The sequence below is a fragment of the Artemia franciscana genome, chromosome 1, assembly GCF_032884065.1.
Source record: "Artemia franciscana chromosome 1, ASM3288406v1, whole genome shotgun sequence".
Lineage (NCBI taxonomy): Eukaryota > Metazoa > Arthropoda > Branchiopoda > Anostraca > Artemiidae > Artemia > Artemia franciscana.
The window spans coordinates 32,908,701-32,927,122 of NC_088863.1; the positions used below are offsets into that span (position 1 = coordinate 32,908,701).

Consider the following 18,422-nt stretch of genomic DNA (forward strand, 5'->3'; position numbering starts at 1 on the left):
AGTACTTTGAATTTTCTGAAATAGTTAACTAGAATGTCGTCGGTATAATGACAAAACGTCGCCGTTTTCTAAGTACATGGCTCCAAAAATATTCATGGTCGATCCTCAGCCCTTCAAAAAAAGGCTTGTTATATCAATACTGCTTCTTGTTTCCCGAATTTGAGACCAATAAAAGCTCATATTAGACGCTTGGATGCTTAGGTTTGAAGCCGTATACTGACCTTAAAGATACCCTTGCTCAGTTCAAGAATCATGATGAAATGCAGTATCATGTTATTGCAGTTCAAAAATCCATGATATTTATCAAAATGCAAGAAAGAAACAGCATTCCAAGCGACCAGCAATTAAATTTGTAAGATCAAGAAGAAAGGATTAAAAACTGAGAAATGTTGAGACCAATTGCCCAGGCTATTCTGTATTGCGATTTTCAAGGACTAACCCTGTAGGGTTTTCATGAAAAATGTGATTTCCTTACAAAAGTTTTTGAAAATGAAGGGGTATTCAGAGGGTTATTGCAATTGATGCAGGATTGTGGAAACACGAAAGTGAGGGATCATTTCAAATCGTCCACTGAAAGCGTGAAATATGCATTTCCTGTAATGGAGAATGATATTGTCAGTAGTGCAGGCATTGCTACTTGGGACACAATTTTGAATAGAGTGGGACACAAAGTCCTTTTTGATATTGGCTGATGAGATGAGTGATATAATTTAAAAACAGCTTGTTCTTGTGGTCTTTTTCTATGACGATCATTCAATAGAAGAAGTTTTTTTTGCGTTGTAACACTGCGAATAACTTGATTGGCGTAGGTGTTGCAAAGTAGATTGTTAGACTCTGCTTAGTTTTTGGATTAGACATAAACAATTTAGTTGTAATTGGCTTTGATGGAGAAGGTAGCATCTCTGGCTTGTACAATCGCAGTCCAGACATCCGAAAATGTTGGGATACCCGCCTCAACACCAAGACGCCAACGTTGGCAATTCTCCTCTTGAAACACTTCTCGTTTTTACAAAGTCTTCGTCTTTTTTCCCATATCTCGAGCAACTATATGATGAACTCGATATGAGATTTCTTAACCACTGAGGTTACTGAATTTTAAATCCATCTTCAGTTCCTTTGTTTTATTATTGATACTGCATTGGCTGGTGTTGGGAGGAAGCTGAAAAAATGTAAATAGTTATGTTCCTCTGTGACTAGCCTCCCTGCTGAGTTAACTGTCTGGCAAGCCAAGTTGAGTTCTACAGGTGAGTCATCATCCCAATAAAGTTTCTGAAACTCTTGGTGCGAGTAACAACTGATTTTTTCAAAGTATGTATTCACTCTTGATTGTGTTCTTCCTGTTACCACGATATCTGCAGAGTATTCATTTAACACGCTAAAGCAGCTTAAAACGTACCTACAGAATCAGACAGGAGAGGGCAGGCTGAATGGTCTTGCACACATGTCTATCATTTCCAACGTCAAAGGTAGATGTTGACAATGTTTTAAGCGACTTCGGGAGGTAATCAAAATGTATTAAAATATAGTAAGAAGTACTTACAGTGCTTATGTTGTTTTGTATCTGATTCAATGATTAGCAGGACTAGAGCTCTTCAATTTGGTTAATTGAACTCATTGTTTTTTGTTTTTTTTGTTGCATATTAATAAATCAGCTCAAAATTGGGTATGTGACAGTAATATACCTATTTCCTTGTAAGTTGATGGACTTCTGGCAGCTTTTAGCTGGTGCCCCCTCCCCCTCGAACGGAAATCCTAAGTACGCCACTGCTAAAAATGTTATGTTCAGGGAAAGGGATAAGGGTACTAAAACAGTTTTGTCCCCTTTCGGTTTGTGTGAAAAAGGACCCTCAGTTTTTCTTGGAACCTTGGTACTTATATTTGTCATCTACTGAGATGATGATATGATGATGCACTGAAAAAATTTCTCCAAGAATCAATTCAGAAGTTTTCTTGATCATCAAAGACTCAAGACTTTTCTTCAGCCCGTTTACTTGACTTCAAAGTTACTTATTATTCCAAACTAAAAGGCCTGAGATGCAGTAAAATGGTTCTTTTTTGTATTTACAATCACCTTTAAAATGATGTTCACCAGTCTCTTGGTCAGGTGGACCCCAGTGCAGAAATTAAGTGTAAAACCAATTTTGGCCACATTGGTTTGTGACTTCCCAAAATGGGACAAATTTGTTTGTCCATGATAGATTTGTAACTTAAAGGTCCTGTCTCACCTGATCGAAAATGTAAATATTTTCAAAATTGGTTGTAAACGAGTCAATAAATTCTGATCACCTGAATCTGGGTCAATAAATTCTTCATTATTGCACATATGACCCTCAAGTCTTTTAGAAGGTTTGAGATTGAAGGTGTAGCAATGGAGGCATGCCCCCGCCCTAGACTTAATTTTTTTTTATCATCCCCATTGACACAAGCAAAAATTGTCCTCCCCCCACTATATTTTTAAAAATAAATATACCCTCCCTAATTCTCTTAAATTGACAGCCACCAATGATGCTACTGTTACATAAATATGACGTATTCAAATAACAACTAACCCTTTCTAAATACCTAGTTGATCAGTTAATTTTACATTTTATATTTTTTTTTTAATACATAATCCTTAAACTTCTCAGGACACAACTTAATATCATGAGGAAGTCTTTTGATACTTGCCAAATTTAGAATAGTTCTCATTGTTTCTATGTTCTTTATATTTCTTCCATGGTCTTTGCATGCTTGATTCTAATAAGAATCAACTGTTTCTTAGGTTGACAGTGACTGTTCATCATCCATCTATCAGGTAAACAATACCAATAAACTTCTTATAAGTTCCCTCTAATATCTTAGAATAAGTTCAAGCTGTTTTTGCTTCACTATTAGGTTATAAGATAACACAGCACAACACAGCAGCAAGTTAGAATACCCTTGTGGTTAAAAAATTGCGCACTGTTTTATAGTATGATTTATCCCATGATTAACTGCTTATACTTCACAAATTAAAAAGAATGTTGCTATTAAATTTAGATGAAGTATATCAGAATTTATCTTTCTTTTCTTTCCCTTATTTTAAACTATAAACTTATTCTCAAATTGGATAAGAGTCCCAATTCCCTGAAAAATAAAGTTTTCCTCATTCTAGGCTGTGACCTTGTTGTCTGCAATTGAACACTAGTACTCTTAGAGCCAACTATTAGGATATAAATACATTTCAGAAGTTTCATAAAATGACAAATTAAGTTTGGGAGGTAAGTCTCTTTGTTTTTTTAAGGCTGTTGGTCAAAATGTGTATTGTTTATTACATAAGAAACGATTAGGTGTATCACAAATTAAAAACATGTATATGTACGCTGGGAAGGGGTGGTGGGAATCCCTTCCTGCTTCACTGGACAAACTGAGCCTTTTTTTCTTTGACCTCGTCGTCTAGCAAAAATTATATACCCCCTCAAACCTGTACCAAAGGATTTAGCATGTATGCACATTGCCTAAGGAGGTTTGATAAGGTTTAAAGAGCCACTGTTCATGTGTTTGTGACAAGTACTTCGTGCTTACTATTTTTAGTGAAAACCCATAGTGAAGTAAAATTCCTTGCAAAAAGAAAATTTGTACTATGCTATAGCTATCTATATTTTAGTCGAGTGAAAGCTACAATAATGATGTTGGCTTTTGTTTTTGTTGCTTGTTTGTAAAATTGCTGCTTGTGCTCAACCATTATTTTGAAGAACTTTTGTTGTAGGAATCTTCATATAAGTTGAATTCATGTAATATTTTATTTTCAATAGAATGCTTGTGAATAAGGTTCAGTTGTTCATCTACTTTTTTTTTATTAGAGTGAGGAGCTGAAAATTTTACCAAAAAAACTTGATTTTTCAAAAATCTGCAACAAAGTTGATTGACTTTGTCTGATTTTGTCGACATTTCTACTAGCCACTTGTTTTGACAGAAAAGCTCATTTTATTTTAAGCCCCTGCTTATTATGCAAATATACCCATCAGTTGAACTTTTGTAAGAAGTATGACTCAAGATTAGCTATATTTTTTCCAGTATTATTAGGTGATTTCTAGTTTCTAGAGAGAAAGATCAATACTTTCGATTTTTTTTATATCTTATGCTTACTTGGAGTGGCATTCTAGGCTTAATTTGTTTAGAGTAATACAGTAATTTATTCCGGTCAAAGACATCCTATATTATAAAACACACACACAAGAAAAAGGATAAAATAGCTTAGCCAGTTTCACAAAACCCATCACTTCTTCCGAATGGGTAGCAAAACCTTTTGGAGCAACCTATTCATTATCAGCTGAAGTGACCCCTCTGCATAAAGAAACCCGTGAGGCTATGTGCATCTCCTGAAACACAATAAAATGAGGAAATATATGAGTAGCTTTAGTAGAGCAAGAAAACTTACATAAATTTATTAAGAATCACTATATACCATTTTAAAATCATGTAGGCCGTGATTATAAACATTAGCAAATTAAGTTCAAAAACAACTTTTAATAGCGTTTGAACAATGAGTCAACCAGTGATGAAGTAGGTTGTATCTGATATCAACTGACCTCAAAGCAAGGTGAAATCAAACATGATCAAACAAATGCTTATAAAGGATCAAATGAAAATAACTGAATTCCGTAACAAAGGACATATCACTACCAGCCAATCTAACTGATGGGATAAAGGGCACCTGTTGTTCCATGGGCAAAAACATAGCCATTTAATCTATGTGGCATTGTATAAAATATAATAATACACAGCATAGCTTTCATAAATCTTGAGTGAAATATTAAGTGTGTTGGGAGAAATAGCTAACACAACGGGTCATAGACACAACGGGTCAACGGCCCCCTCCTCAACCCTTGGCGCTTCACGTTAAAGACAGCCAATAATGGAAAACCAATAATGTTTTCTTATAGCAGTAAAATGCGTATTAACAACAGACGCGAGCAGATTCTCGGATGAATAAATCTGATGGCTTCTTTGAGACTTTCTGAATGAGTAGACCAGACTATTTGTTTTTCTTTAGAGTCGGATAAAAAAATTAATTAATGGGGAAACCTTTAATTTCTAAGAGTGGAAATAAAACTGCTTTTACAAGAGGTGGAGAATTGTAAAGCAGCCCCTCACCCCCCTTCTACCTCATGTATCTGTTCCTGGCCTAAATTGCTTTTGATTCTTTCATTCATCCAGTTTCGACAAAATTAGCTATATAGTTAAAATAAATAAACAGATAAATTTATTCACACAAAAGCTCTATTAGGCCATTTGCTATTTAATTTGTCACAAAACTAAAATTAAAGATTTTTTGAGGGTGACTTACCATTCGATTTCCGGGTATTTTCGGATATTTTACCAAAATATCCGGAAATATCCTTCGATCCTCTTGCACATTCAGCCATCAGTCTTCGTCTTTTATCCATTCTATGCTCGTGTCCAGATTTTTTATATTTTTCCATTTTGAACTTTAAGCTACAAGAGTACTTTTCAATATGTCATACAAAATGACAAATTGACAAGTGAACAGACAAATTGCTATAAAACTGTGCTACTACGCTTATGAAACGTCTTAATAGATACCCCTTTTATTTTCAAAAGGGTTTTCGTGAAATAGGGGAAAGTTCCATGTTCGTAGAAAAACCTTTGCAGCAATCAAAGATTTTTATGCAAATTTGGCAGATATATTCTGAACCAGCTGAAGATAAATAATTTTTGTTCGTTTTAAGTTTCAACTTTGCTCTTTACATTCATAGTAAAAGCTTTGCTTTTTGTTGTTAAGTGGGTAAATCACCTAGAAATAACTGATCCAATTGACAAGTATACTCAAAAAAGAGTAAAAAAGAACGGAATGGGAATGAGGGCGCCAAAAAAAAATCTTGGGAGGGGCCTAAGGCCCACCGGCCCCCCTGGATCCGCTCCTGCGTCGAGGATATTATTCACTAGAAATGGAGGCTTTTACTCTATTGGATATTGAAGGCGCTAACAATGGCGAAATGAAACCTATTGTACCTAATGCTGCGATGGAAATTACAAGAGGTTTTCGGCTAACCCTACAATGGAAGGTTATGCTATGCAACAAAAGCGAATAATGCATATACAAAGATTACAAGACGGATTTAATGTATTTGTGAAATATATTGAAGACAACAATCTGAATCAATCTATACAAAAGGAGTAAGTTTGTTGCTAGTGAGATTCTTAGTTAGTCTATAGTCAGTAGTGAGAGTGCCAGGAGTAAAAATAATTGGACTTGACAACAAAAAATCATAAGGAATCGAGCAAATTTTGAAATGCTTGATTCTAGTATTTTCTCAAAGAATGCTTAATGATATAACAAGAAATGACTCTTCGTCTTTGGACTATTGTATGAAACTTACGTCGTGACCCAAGTGCATTTACTCAATTTATTGATATGTTAACTGAAACAAAACAAAATGACATTGTGGTTTTGCTTTTAACCACTTCATAGACGGTCATTTTGCAAGGCACCAAGAAATAAGTCGAAAAAGTTTGGTTTCGTCACTCCTTCCTCTAGAAGACATTCATTTTGCCCAGTCAGTTTCTTTTTGGAAGTGAGACAGTAAACATTGAAACTGTTTTACGCATGTCCATTATGTTTGTATACGTTGAGCAGCTGGTCATCCTGTGAGAATTGTACTTTTGTTGATGACTATAATGAAAAGTGTAGATTATGCAATCCGTGTAAATTGCATAGGGGATAAGTAGTGCAAATTAAATACTGCAGTTCCTGTCTTGAAGAGATTTGTGACTCTCATACTAGAGATTCGCTATGCTCCAATTGTCACTATGAAAAATGTGATGGATCGGAAAATACCCTGGCATGATTGCAAAAAAACCTAAATGTGATTTCAGTTTATTTTTTAAGAGATCAGTATCGGTGTGGTTTTAAATTGCTTTGGGAGGAAGAGCCTGGTGTATGCTTCAATAGCTGGAATATTAAGAGAGTCTGGTTTTTACGACATTGCTATGAAGATGCTGGCTACTATGATTATAAACATCCTGACTTTTATTTGGCTGTTACAGAAAGTGATTCTTCATATGAGAATTTGTATTCGACAATGCTTCAGTTAAGCAAATTGGAACACGTGAAATTTATAATATGACTCAGAATAGTATTATTGACTTCACAAAGAGATATAATAAAAATGAAGTTACATTATATTGTAACTTCGCATGCCAAGATGAACACAAGTTGAATCCTAACGAGCTGCGGCTACTTATCATTAATGATGGTTACGTATACGTGGAAGAAGAAATCTAAAAGTCACAGTCTTGTACCTACAAGTTTTATCAGTAAACGAATTCACCAACATTATTGAAGCATTTTACTCTTTGGGCACTGAAATTCATATTATACAGGTAGCAAAAGGGTATTTTAAACTGAAAAGTCGTTCCAGTTATCACCATAAATGCTAAAAAATTTACTGTAAGTATATGCGCGATATCGAAAAATAACATATAATAGTGCATGAAAACCATAACTTTTGGCTGATAAATCTTATACTCCTTTCGGATTTTGAATAATAGATTTTCCACTTTGCTCAAGAAAGTTGTTAATGTGATTTATGTAGAATGTATACAGTAGGCCAACAGGATAAAAATTCAATATTATTCGCAGTTTGAAAGATGCATAGCCAATGTCCCGTCTTTACTGTTGTTGGGCTTCCCTTAACAATGGTTAGGGTATTGTAAACGCTTTGAATACGGCCGAGGAAATCCCAAGGTATGGAATAGGATTTTTATTTGAGCATGTAAGGATCTAATTTGAATACACTGAACATCTGATTTGTGTTCTTGGTGCCATCTCCAATAGAACGCTGCCAACAGGGGTAATTTTTCAATAGGTTTCAAATTCATTTAGTAGTACTAACGCAATATTTTATGCAATGGTTCGGCAAAGCAAAGTACATTTGTACTGCGTCCATTTGGACGATAATCATACCTGCAATACCACACAAATCTAATACAATGATATCATGAGTTTTTTCAAACATTTCTTCGTTTTAAATAATTGTTAATCTCGATGCAGAGATTGCATTGTCATTTCGCATAGGGTCCTGTAGGATTCATCTAAGGATAAATTGTAGAGTTGAATCCCATTTACTTTACATACAAGAGATGAAAGTCAAAATATGTCAAATTTATGTGGAGAAATTATCCATGATCCAACGACACTGGCACCTCTTACAAAGGCCAGAGCAAGTTTTGAAGGAATTTCAACATTGATAAATGACGAATCGGTGTAAATACGTATACCCGTAGCAATATGTCTTTGATTCGTGATTGTATGCGGAACGAGCAATTTGATATTGTTAATCTCTCAATTGCCATAGCAACAGAATTCATAAACTCTTGTTTTCGTTCATGTAGTATTGCCGAGGTGAGAGAAACGGTTACATCAGGTGCAGTGTTAGTTACTTTTCGCAAAATAGAGTTTGACGGTACAAGTTGTAGCTTTATATAAATCTTAACATGAAGAGGCCACCATTGAGATATATCAAATATCTCATGATTTGTTTTCCCAATCAAGTGTAAATCTTTAGTTTTTACATCTCTAAGTATATTGCTAGTGTTAGTGTCTGTTTTGTATCCATATACAGTAGCCAAACCTCTCAATTTCTTATAAGACATTGAAGTCATCAACATGAATTGTATGTAACTTGCATAATTTCAAAGATTGCTGCTTTTGCTCACCAACGTGTCATTTATGTAGACACTGAATTGTCTAAACAAATTGTGTAGTATACAGTTTTCATAGGATAAACCCTCGACTGCACTTGGTTTTTGGTTATTGCATTTTTTGACACTGACATGGAAGTCTATAAATGTGGAAGCCAAATCTATGAAATAATTTCACCGAAATAAATTTGAAAATGTATGTTTTCAGAGAGCGGCTGTTGCGGATAAAATTGTACATAGTAACCATGTTTTACACTCGCGTCAACATTTTCTGCATTGAAAAGATTTAGAGATGAGTTGACTAAAACGTTAGATTCTCTATGTGGTGAATATGTGGTTTCTAGGAAAAGGAATCTTTTTCGATCTAACAATTTTTAACTTTTGGTTTCTTTTTCTTTTTTGACAAGAGCAATGTTTTACGCTTACGTCTTGAGTTGAGAATGATTGGTGATCGGGTGTTGCTCACCCTTTTTAAACCTTTTCCGCGTTGTCGTGATTTCAATCGCTTGACGAGGGATCGCTCGCCGAGGGATGGCTCGCTGGACCTGAGCTTTTACGAAATTTTTTTCTTTAAAATTTTTCCCAGATATACTTCCTTAATCGTGTAGTGTAGACATTGTTAATACCAACTCTTGATGTTTTAATGAACGAAGCGTAAATAAATATGCCGGGGATGAGAAGCCGGGGGATAGTCGGTGAAAATAACGCGATCTATGCCATTTGTGCTTCCAGGAATTTGACCATTGATTATATTTTGTTTAAAGCCAAGAACATCTCTTAGATGTTGATAATTATCTCCTCATTGTCAATGGGGGAACTAATGTAAATTGTGCCATGTTCCATTAAATAGTTAAAGTTGAATGTGTCATTCTTACGAACACAGATTTTCCTATTGATTGCACGACACGAATCAGTCAAACTACCATATTCATTGGATGGTAATGTGACGAAGGGATATTCAACCGAGTTCATTGATTCTATCCGTTCCTCACTAATAAGTGAACAATCACGAGGTCTTACTTTTATATCATATGTACGATCCTTTCTGAAGATATCAGATGTATTTTTAAGAGTATAATCAATAAGAAAAATTTCAAACTTTCGCTCGAATGTGATGGTGGGGGAGAGTTTTGTCCAAAATCACTTGTTTTATTCAAATCATTGTAGAGGGGATCAGAGAAATTGGACATGAATTTCACATAAAAATCAATAGGCCTTGTGAACGTCTTCATCTGCTGTCCAAGAATCAAAATCAGAGTTATATCTTAGCCAACAAACAAGCAAGTGTCTGTTACCCTAGCAACTTGGAGTCTTATATATCGTTTCAATTAGATACATTCTATTGATTTTAGCTTTTAGTAACTCATATTCGTAAAAACCTCCAAGAATCTCTTCGTCTTTGGTGTGTCGTAGACGATATGCTATGAGTTTAGCATCCAAAACTTTTGACACTTTAATATGTTCAGTTTACTACAAGTAATTCTCCTTTTCAAAAATATTACTGGTTCGATTTATTCGAACAGTATCACCAACATTAAATTTCTTCTTCACAACCTTTTCACTGGAGTATTATTTAATAAAAATGTCAAGTGTATTGTCACTTTGATGAACTTAAAAAAGGCTAACTTTGGACAGGGACCAATGAGAGCGTTGTTTATAAATCAACATGAACATTATAAATCAACATAAAAGTTGAATTGTAATTTTCAATCTTTCAGCCAATGCTGGCTCTATATGGCTATGATTATGATAGAGTATTGTATTATATTCCAATAAAACCTTTTCTACTTGTGGATTAACAAATTCACTTCCCCGATCTGTTTGAATCTTTCTATATGAATCTTGTTAAAGATAGATGAAAGGGCTTTAGCAATTTTATAGCCTCTGTTTGAAAGCAATGGAACAGCATATGTATAGCGACTAAAAACAGTGATTTCAAGTAAAATATACTTGTACGGGCTATTGTGACGTCTTTCAGTCTCGCCTAGAGTCAAAAGACCTGCTTGTAATATATGCTATTGAAAAAAGGCTTTAGTTTTTCGATAATGATTATCGCGAACTCTATGATTTCGATGAAGTGTAGCTGGGTTGATTCTGCAAACACTCTGTCGGCCATTTTCTTTTCAACTCCAGTGATTCGAGCATTTGTGGGGAACTTAAACTTCCCGGTTTGCCAATATTTTCATAAACTGATCTCAAAACTTGAACTATTTTGAACATAACCGTGGTGTGAACCGTCCGCTACTCTTTCGTGTTATAAATGTGGTTGAAAGACACTTTGGTTTATTACCCTTTAAATCAATAGCCCTACTTGTTGTGTTTTCCGAAAACGATATACCTTCGTATTTCATTAATCGATTTAAAATATGTCTATTCCCAATATGACTTCTTCTTCTTGTTTTGGCGCTTTCAAAGTTTCAGAACTTTCAGAACTTTGAGGTTTATCAATGACATTTATTTTGAGCGGTATTTTACGGTAGGGTTTATGTCTGTCCACACGTCAAAGGGCAATTTGAAGCAAAATTAATTTTTCATCGTCGGCAATTGGTCCCATTGTTAACAAATTTATCAAGATTGTCTTCAAGATGCAAGAGGACTATATTGGACTATATAGGACTATATGGTTGTGAACAATGTGACATTGGGATCTACAATGATTCGGGCACATTCTTTTGGGTCGTTTACAGTGTCTCGATGACTCCTATTGCGCACACTCTCGTCTATCTTAGCGAAGGCTGCATTTAAAATGAGTTTAAAGGTTTCTTTTTCAACCTTTGTTTTTGTCCCAGATCGCTTGCTGACAAAGGTCTCAATGAAGGTCTTCATATACGGCTTCTGGTCAAACTGGTGGGCTCTATGAATCTTTGTGACATTGAAACACATGGTGGATTAAAAGGATCCACCACAAAACAACAGGATTTACAGCAATGTACTGTTCCGGGGGAAGGTCTGCAAAAAAGCTTTGGTTTTGAAGGTGTTCAGTGAATACCCACATTCTTTGCCAAAGAAAAACTAATGGGGCTCAATGAATCCCTAGGCACCTGTTTATTCACCTGAGAAAAAAGTCCTTTGCCGAGTCATGAAGTTCCTTAGGTATTTAACCACCAATTTCGCAAAAATCATCATTGCGGTTCATTTTCCTCAGCAGTATAATGTCGGGGAAATTTGTAGCCCAAGGATTGTCCAGCCATTTGTAATTCCCACACGGCAAAGAGAAGTGAGAGATTGCTGACGGATAAAGCGATTTCATATCAAGAAAAATCGCCTTTGACTTTTCAACGGTGCTTTGTCCGGTCGGGTTGGTTTCTAGGATACGTTCCTCGTGAAAGGCATAATCACCCCGCAGTTATTTCTCTAAAGTGCTGACTGATGTTGGTGATCAGACATATTTCTTCTTTACTGATTTTAAAAATTAATTCCACCAGATGAGGGGTTGAAAAATAATACCCCAAATCAAATTTAAGGTTCTTTTAAATTTTTTCTTTGTTTTCACGGACATTATCCAACAACGTTAATACATCACTTGCCAGATAGATTTTACAATAATCCTCCCCATTTTACACCCTCCCTTGGTCCACACTTTTTTAAAGAAAATTCATAGTCGGCAGTGGTGCATTGACGATCGTGAAGTGAATCATAATACGCTTCGATGGGTGGTGATTTTGCCTTGCGTAGCCTCGAGGTGGAGTTGTAGTACTCATACGGGCATATGCCCTTACATGTTAATAAATCATACATTTCATTATCTGGAAAGTTTGTCGTTTTTTGTACTTGGATGAGCTGACTTAGGGATTTGTGGAAAAACTAAAGAAATCTAAAACGGATTTTGTTGAAGTACGTATTACCATTTCCAGTTAACCTTTACTGGACTTTACTACAACTTAACCTTTCCGCAAACGTGACAATGCTGCTACTATGAATTTCCAATCTTAGTTAGAATTGTGCATGTAAACTGGTAGAAACTATTAATGCTTTACATTTAAATTAGAAGATTTATCTGCCAGTTCACGAAAGTTGTCCCCCTTATAAAATTGGATTTCTTAAATGATCAAGGGTCACAAAATGACACACCCACAACATATCTTTATTTGTAATTGCCAACTCGGTCTTTTGGTGATAGAAGTCATTAGATGTTTTTATTGCGCATCTGTGAAATTGACTTTTTATCTGTTTCAATAAGTGCAACCATAGCTTTGCCCGCACAATTTTCCCCACCCAATGTCTCAAGTACCTCTATCAATGGCATGGTATTACTCGAGTCTCTTTAAGCATGCCCATAAGAGATTGCAGTGGCTTCATGTTCTTTAATACGATTCGAGTTTCATGGATCTCATTCATCCTTAAGTTTAACTTCGATGTCTAACTCCACCTTGTCGGTGGCGTTGATTTTTGAATTAAAAATGAAATAGGTGTGGGAGTAGTCAAGTCATAGTCAATTGTAGAAAAAGCCAAGACAGATAGTCCAGTTAAGTGGGCATCAAGTCAAGGTTAATTTTACCCCTTTCATTGCCGTTGTTACCGTCTTCCACTTTTGCCACACCTCTCATGCATGTCACTCCACAATTCCGAACTAGAGTCAATCTTGTTGGAGAGTCTCCCCGGGGAACACACGCTGGTGTCACGCCACCGACACACGCTGGGAATATAAAACCCCCTTATTATCTTTAAGTTCTTCCTCTTCATACTCTGTATCATACTGTAACTCTTAAACTCCAATCTTTAAATTTTCATTGGACCTCTCAAAATGTCTATACCTTTAAGTATTACAGAATATTGCCCCTTTAAACAGTTGAAATTGACTTTAGGAAACTCTGCCCTTTCCCTCCCACCAATAACTGTCAAATCAAATATGGCTTTCTGGCATCCTTTTTCAGGGGTTTATGTCTTGTGACAAGGACTGCGTACTTGAAACACTCTAAGCTCGTATCGAAACAAAAGTATTTTACACCTTTACATCCCTTTAAATCCGCATTATAATTTTCAAAATTTTTTTTTGCCCTCCCACCTCCTAAAACAAATTACTTTTAAACTTTTTGATATTCTCCGTACTAAGCAGCCAGAAAAAATATCAATAATACATTGGTGACCCTTCGCTTTTTACGAATTGCACTTAACCGACGTTATAAAACTAAAATTTGATCTATTTTTGTTTGTAGTAAGATGGGTGTTGAGATGGCTTCAACTCTCATATTTTTTTGGAAACGGTCATTTTTTGTAGGAAACGATACCTTTTTGCAATGTATAAAAGCAATGTAGTAAAAAGTTAATCTTAATGTAAAACGCAGGGATATGATTCCCTAATATTTTAGAAAACTTTTTTTTCAAAGAAAGTTAGTTAATTGAGTTCTTTGACCGAATCATTGTTATTCGGATGTTACACTTTGCTTTAAATGCCTCCCCCCTTCCTCCTCATGTTTAGGATAACCGCAAATGAAAACATTCAAACACTAAACACTAAATGAAAAGTAAATTCTCATACCGAAGATAATGAACAATATCCGAATACGCTGAAGATATATCATGGTTGTTACTGTACCTACAACCTAATAAAGAACGAGCCACGGCCCATATAACAAAAAACGCTTTAAAAATTGGCTAGTGAAAAAAGCAATTTATAGTTGACAGGAAACTCACAGCCCCCTGGATTGAACAACATGAAAAATCTCTTTTTGCATTAAAAAAGAAGCCTGAGCCCAATGGAAAGTATCACAGTGATATGGAAAACTAGGTTCCTTCATTTTCTGGAAAACAAAGCCTAATTCCAAAGACCTCTATTTAAGAAGAAAAAGAAAAACCATGAAACTCGATATAAAACCGAATAGAGATCAAATATTAAGAAATAAATGGTTTGAAAGGACAATAAAGAGTAGCATCAAACTAATATGTGTATTGCAAAGGCTGTTGCCACCCCCTGAACCCCTAACTCTTTACAATAAAGTTTACCACCCTCCAGCCAATAATTTAAGATCGAATGTTCTAATACAAGTGCAATCTAGTAGAATCGTTTTTTTGTGTGTTGGAAATAAGAGGTAATATTGATTCTCATTTGCCATGTACAAAAAAAAAATATTTAGTTCAAATGTTCTGAAATGCAGTCGGTGAATAAAACACTTGTAATTACCAAATGGCTATATTTATGTCGGTCAGAAGTACTTTCAGCAAATCATCAATAAAATTTGAGTATAGGTTAAGTTTTTCAAGCATCCCTCGTATACAATATGATTTTTGTCGTTTTATTTCTTAATATCGCTCTGTATTTTTTTTTTCAAAAATTCTGTTAAAAAAATCATTATTAAATCAGCTGTGTTGACTATGATTCACATCTTTCAGATGGATGACCCTTCTAGATTAATGCACTTAGGTTCTGGTCAAGTTCCCCCAATTGGACTAATGCAAAACCCATACAATATTGGATACATGGCTGGAGGATTGGAACACAATGCACCTCCACATTCGGCTGAGGATGGGGCTGCCATTGGTAGAAAACAAGATATCGGTGAAATCCTTCAGCAAATAATGAATATTACTGACCAATCCTTGGATGAAGCCCAAGCAAGGTAAGTGAATTCTTGTAAATTTTTTGCAGTATGCCTATTTGTAGTGGTGTTTCTCTTCGGAAAAGAAAAGAGTATCTTAATTTATTTCATATGTAGGCTTTTGTTACATACTGATTTTTTTGTCCTGAATTTTGAATTTAATTGCCTAGAATCAGAGAGGTGTGATGCTTATTGGGAGCTGTTGTGATAAAAAATAAAAGTGCTTTTCGAGGCACAAAAATCTTTATTTTTAATGTTCATATCTCATATTTATCATGTTCTTGTTCATGTTCAATGCTCATATTTATCTTACTTGAATCGTTTCCCCTTTGAATTGTTGAACCATTTTGGAGGGATAAGTCTGGGTAATGTTGCAAGCGTGGGTGAGATTCTTAGAAAAGGTATGAATAGTTTAGATTTTTAATCACTAAGTTACTTTGAAATTGCAAATAAACGAATAAGATAAAAGTAAAAAAAAAACAAGACTATTTTTTCTAGCAGTCATGTGAAAAAAGGAGAATATAGCTTTTATTAGCAGTAAAATAGTCAGTTGTGCAAAGTATTGTACTCTCTCAAACAACAGCCAGGAATACATCGCAATTATCAGAGGACGGTAAAGGAGTAATTCAATTTTTGATCAGTAGGTGTGGTGCTGTGTTTTTTTTATTGTAAAATCTAAGCTAAGAATGCAAGAAATGTGATCAAACTCTAAACCTTGAAGAATAAAAAAAATTAGCTTGAGGATATCAATTTCCGCCGCTTAGCGCAAAGTGTCTTGGGGTTTTTGACGTAGATATTAGTAGCGATAGGGGCAATACTCCTGAAGTAACACCTGATACTTTAATGATTATATCCGAAACTGCATTTGCATATACCATAATTTCATTAGTATCATATTCCTGGAAGGACATGGTTAATATATATTCGACCTTCTCTGAATAAGAGGAATGACCAGCTATTATTAACCCATGTAGTATTGATCTTTTTTCTGGCTGTTTTGTTTGGAAGGGATGGTCGTAGAAACTTCGACAGGAGTTCATTTGATCAGATTTTTTTTTGTAATAAAGCCCATTGAACAGTATAGCTTACTATAAGTCGTATATATACTAAGCGATGATACGACAGCCCTCTAACTGAAAAGGTATAATAAAGCCTTGTGAAAATAGTGTCTTCTTGATATATAATCGACACACAAATGACCACAATTCGCATAGTTAAAATTTTGGACTTTAGTAGAATGATAGACAATTCTTTTTTGAAGTTTTTAAGTAGACGACAATTTCACTTCCATGTTGGATTCTAAAAGAATCATAAAATTCTACATGAATACTTGAGATCATTAGAAGATTTCAGGGAATATATCCACAAAATTTTATTTAAAGTTTTGTTACAAATATAAATGGAAGAAAAACTAGAAAAGAGATTATTTGTTTATTGTAGAAGTTTTAATATTATGGAAATGTTAGGAATGCTTTTTAAGTATCTAAATTATACTGTAGTGCTTCAGAATTATCTGCTTTCTCCACGTTACCCCTTGCTTCTTTAAGTCCTGGGACAGTTCTGATTGGATTGTTTGAAAAACAACTTAGAATAGCATAAAGAAAGGCTGAGTTTAAATCTGCCTATTCATTCTATTTGAAATTACTTGCTATGCATCAATTGGGTGAATTGACTAGTGAAAAAATAATTAAACGAAAAAGTGAATTACGGAAAACATTACAGTTTTTTCCTTGTGAAAAATATATGAAACAAGTGAAATTAAATGGTTATAAATATTGTATAAAGTCTATAAATTTCAACACATAAAAACAATCCTTCTTACTTTCTGCAATATATTCTCCAAAATTTTAGAAATAAAAATCATCTTTTTCCTAAAGCTATTGCCTACACGCACCATGTTACTCATATGCCGTCTAACCAAATAACGCGTTATTACCTAAAGGTTCGATTTCAACAGCTGAAAATAATTTTGTAATGAATAATTGTGAAACCAGTTGCTGTATAAAGCTTTGTTAAATAAGTCAGCCATGATTGCGTATAGGCTTCTGAGGCGTGTTTGGATTTCTTCCAAGAATTCTTTCATCGAGTGAAAGATTCTTGAGAAGAAAGCCAAGGTTATTTTATACTATCTTTTTGTGGTTCATTTGATATATAGAATCACTAAAAAAGTTGCCGGTTACCACGCTTGAACCTGTAACCTTCTGGTTTCGGGTCAAGCCCTGTAACCTGTTGTACCACGGAGACTTGTATAGAATTATATACTAATGGGATGGTAATAAAAAAATTTATGGTTTAGAAAATCTATCTAATAAAATCATCATCTAATAAATGGAAAACCTTTTAAGAAAATTTAAAATCGAAAATAAATAAAATTGAACCGTTAAGAAAGAAGACTTGGATCTAGGAATTGAATATGAAATTAAAGCAATGAAATGAGTAAAAACTAAATATGGAAATAAACTTTATCATTACTGATTGTAAATGAGAAATTGTTGATCTATTTGCACCTAAGTGTTTTGATTCTGAAGCAATCGACTTTGAAAATAAATTTAAAAAATTAGATAAAGGTATGATCTTAAAGGTTATTGAAAGAATAGATAAAGATAATAAAAATATTTAGATATTGATATCGAACTATCCAATAAATATTAAATCAAATTAAATTATTACATTTTATCAGTAGTATAGGAAAGTGGAATATAATTTAACTCTTATTTCACAAATTTATCAAATTCTTATTTCACAGTACCTGTTTAGATCTTAAAGCTCATGATGGGAAATTGTAAAAATGTTGGAAATTTTCATTTAAAATGGTGTGAATTCAATAAAAAATAGGATAAATTCATGGAGTGATCTAGATGGGGCATAGAGCCCGTGTTTACATTGTGAAAAAGTTTAAAAATTACACCAAATTTATTTCCAAGGATATGTTTTCATTTGGAATGTTGGAATGGAAACTGTTCAAAATGTGCAATATATGATGTTAAAATGATTTAAAATGAACTGAATATGATGTAAATTGGATGGATGAGATAGGTAATCCTGAAACCCCATTTTCAATACTATTGTCATCATTATTGATTTTAAAGGGGAAATGGTTGATTTATTTGCAGCTAAGCCTTTTTATTCTAAAGCAGCTGATCTTGAAAAGAAATTGAAAAATTAGATAAAGGTATTATTTTGAGGGTTATAATTATTACA

General features: G+C 34.4%; 1 protein-coding gene across 2 annotated transcripts in view; it reads left to right on the top strand.

Moving 5' to 3' along the window:
* The window catches only part of LOC136028846 (homeobox protein extradenticle-like), a 62,708-nt gene that overhangs the window by 16,386 nt on the left and 27,900 nt on the right, over positions 1 to 18,422 (top strand). The window contains exons 2-3 of one of the 2 annotated variants that reach the window (XM_065706783.1): positions 3,134 to 3,239; positions 15,016 to 15,242. In XM_065706783.1, coding sequence (XP_065562855.1) covers positions 15,016 to 15,242 — 227 coding nt within the window. In that variant the 5' untranslated portion in view covers positions 3,134 to 3,239. The remainder of the gene's footprint in view (positions 1 to 3,133; positions 3,240 to 15,015; positions 15,243 to 18,422) is intronic. The other variant, XM_065706791.1, reaches the window with a different exon arrangement.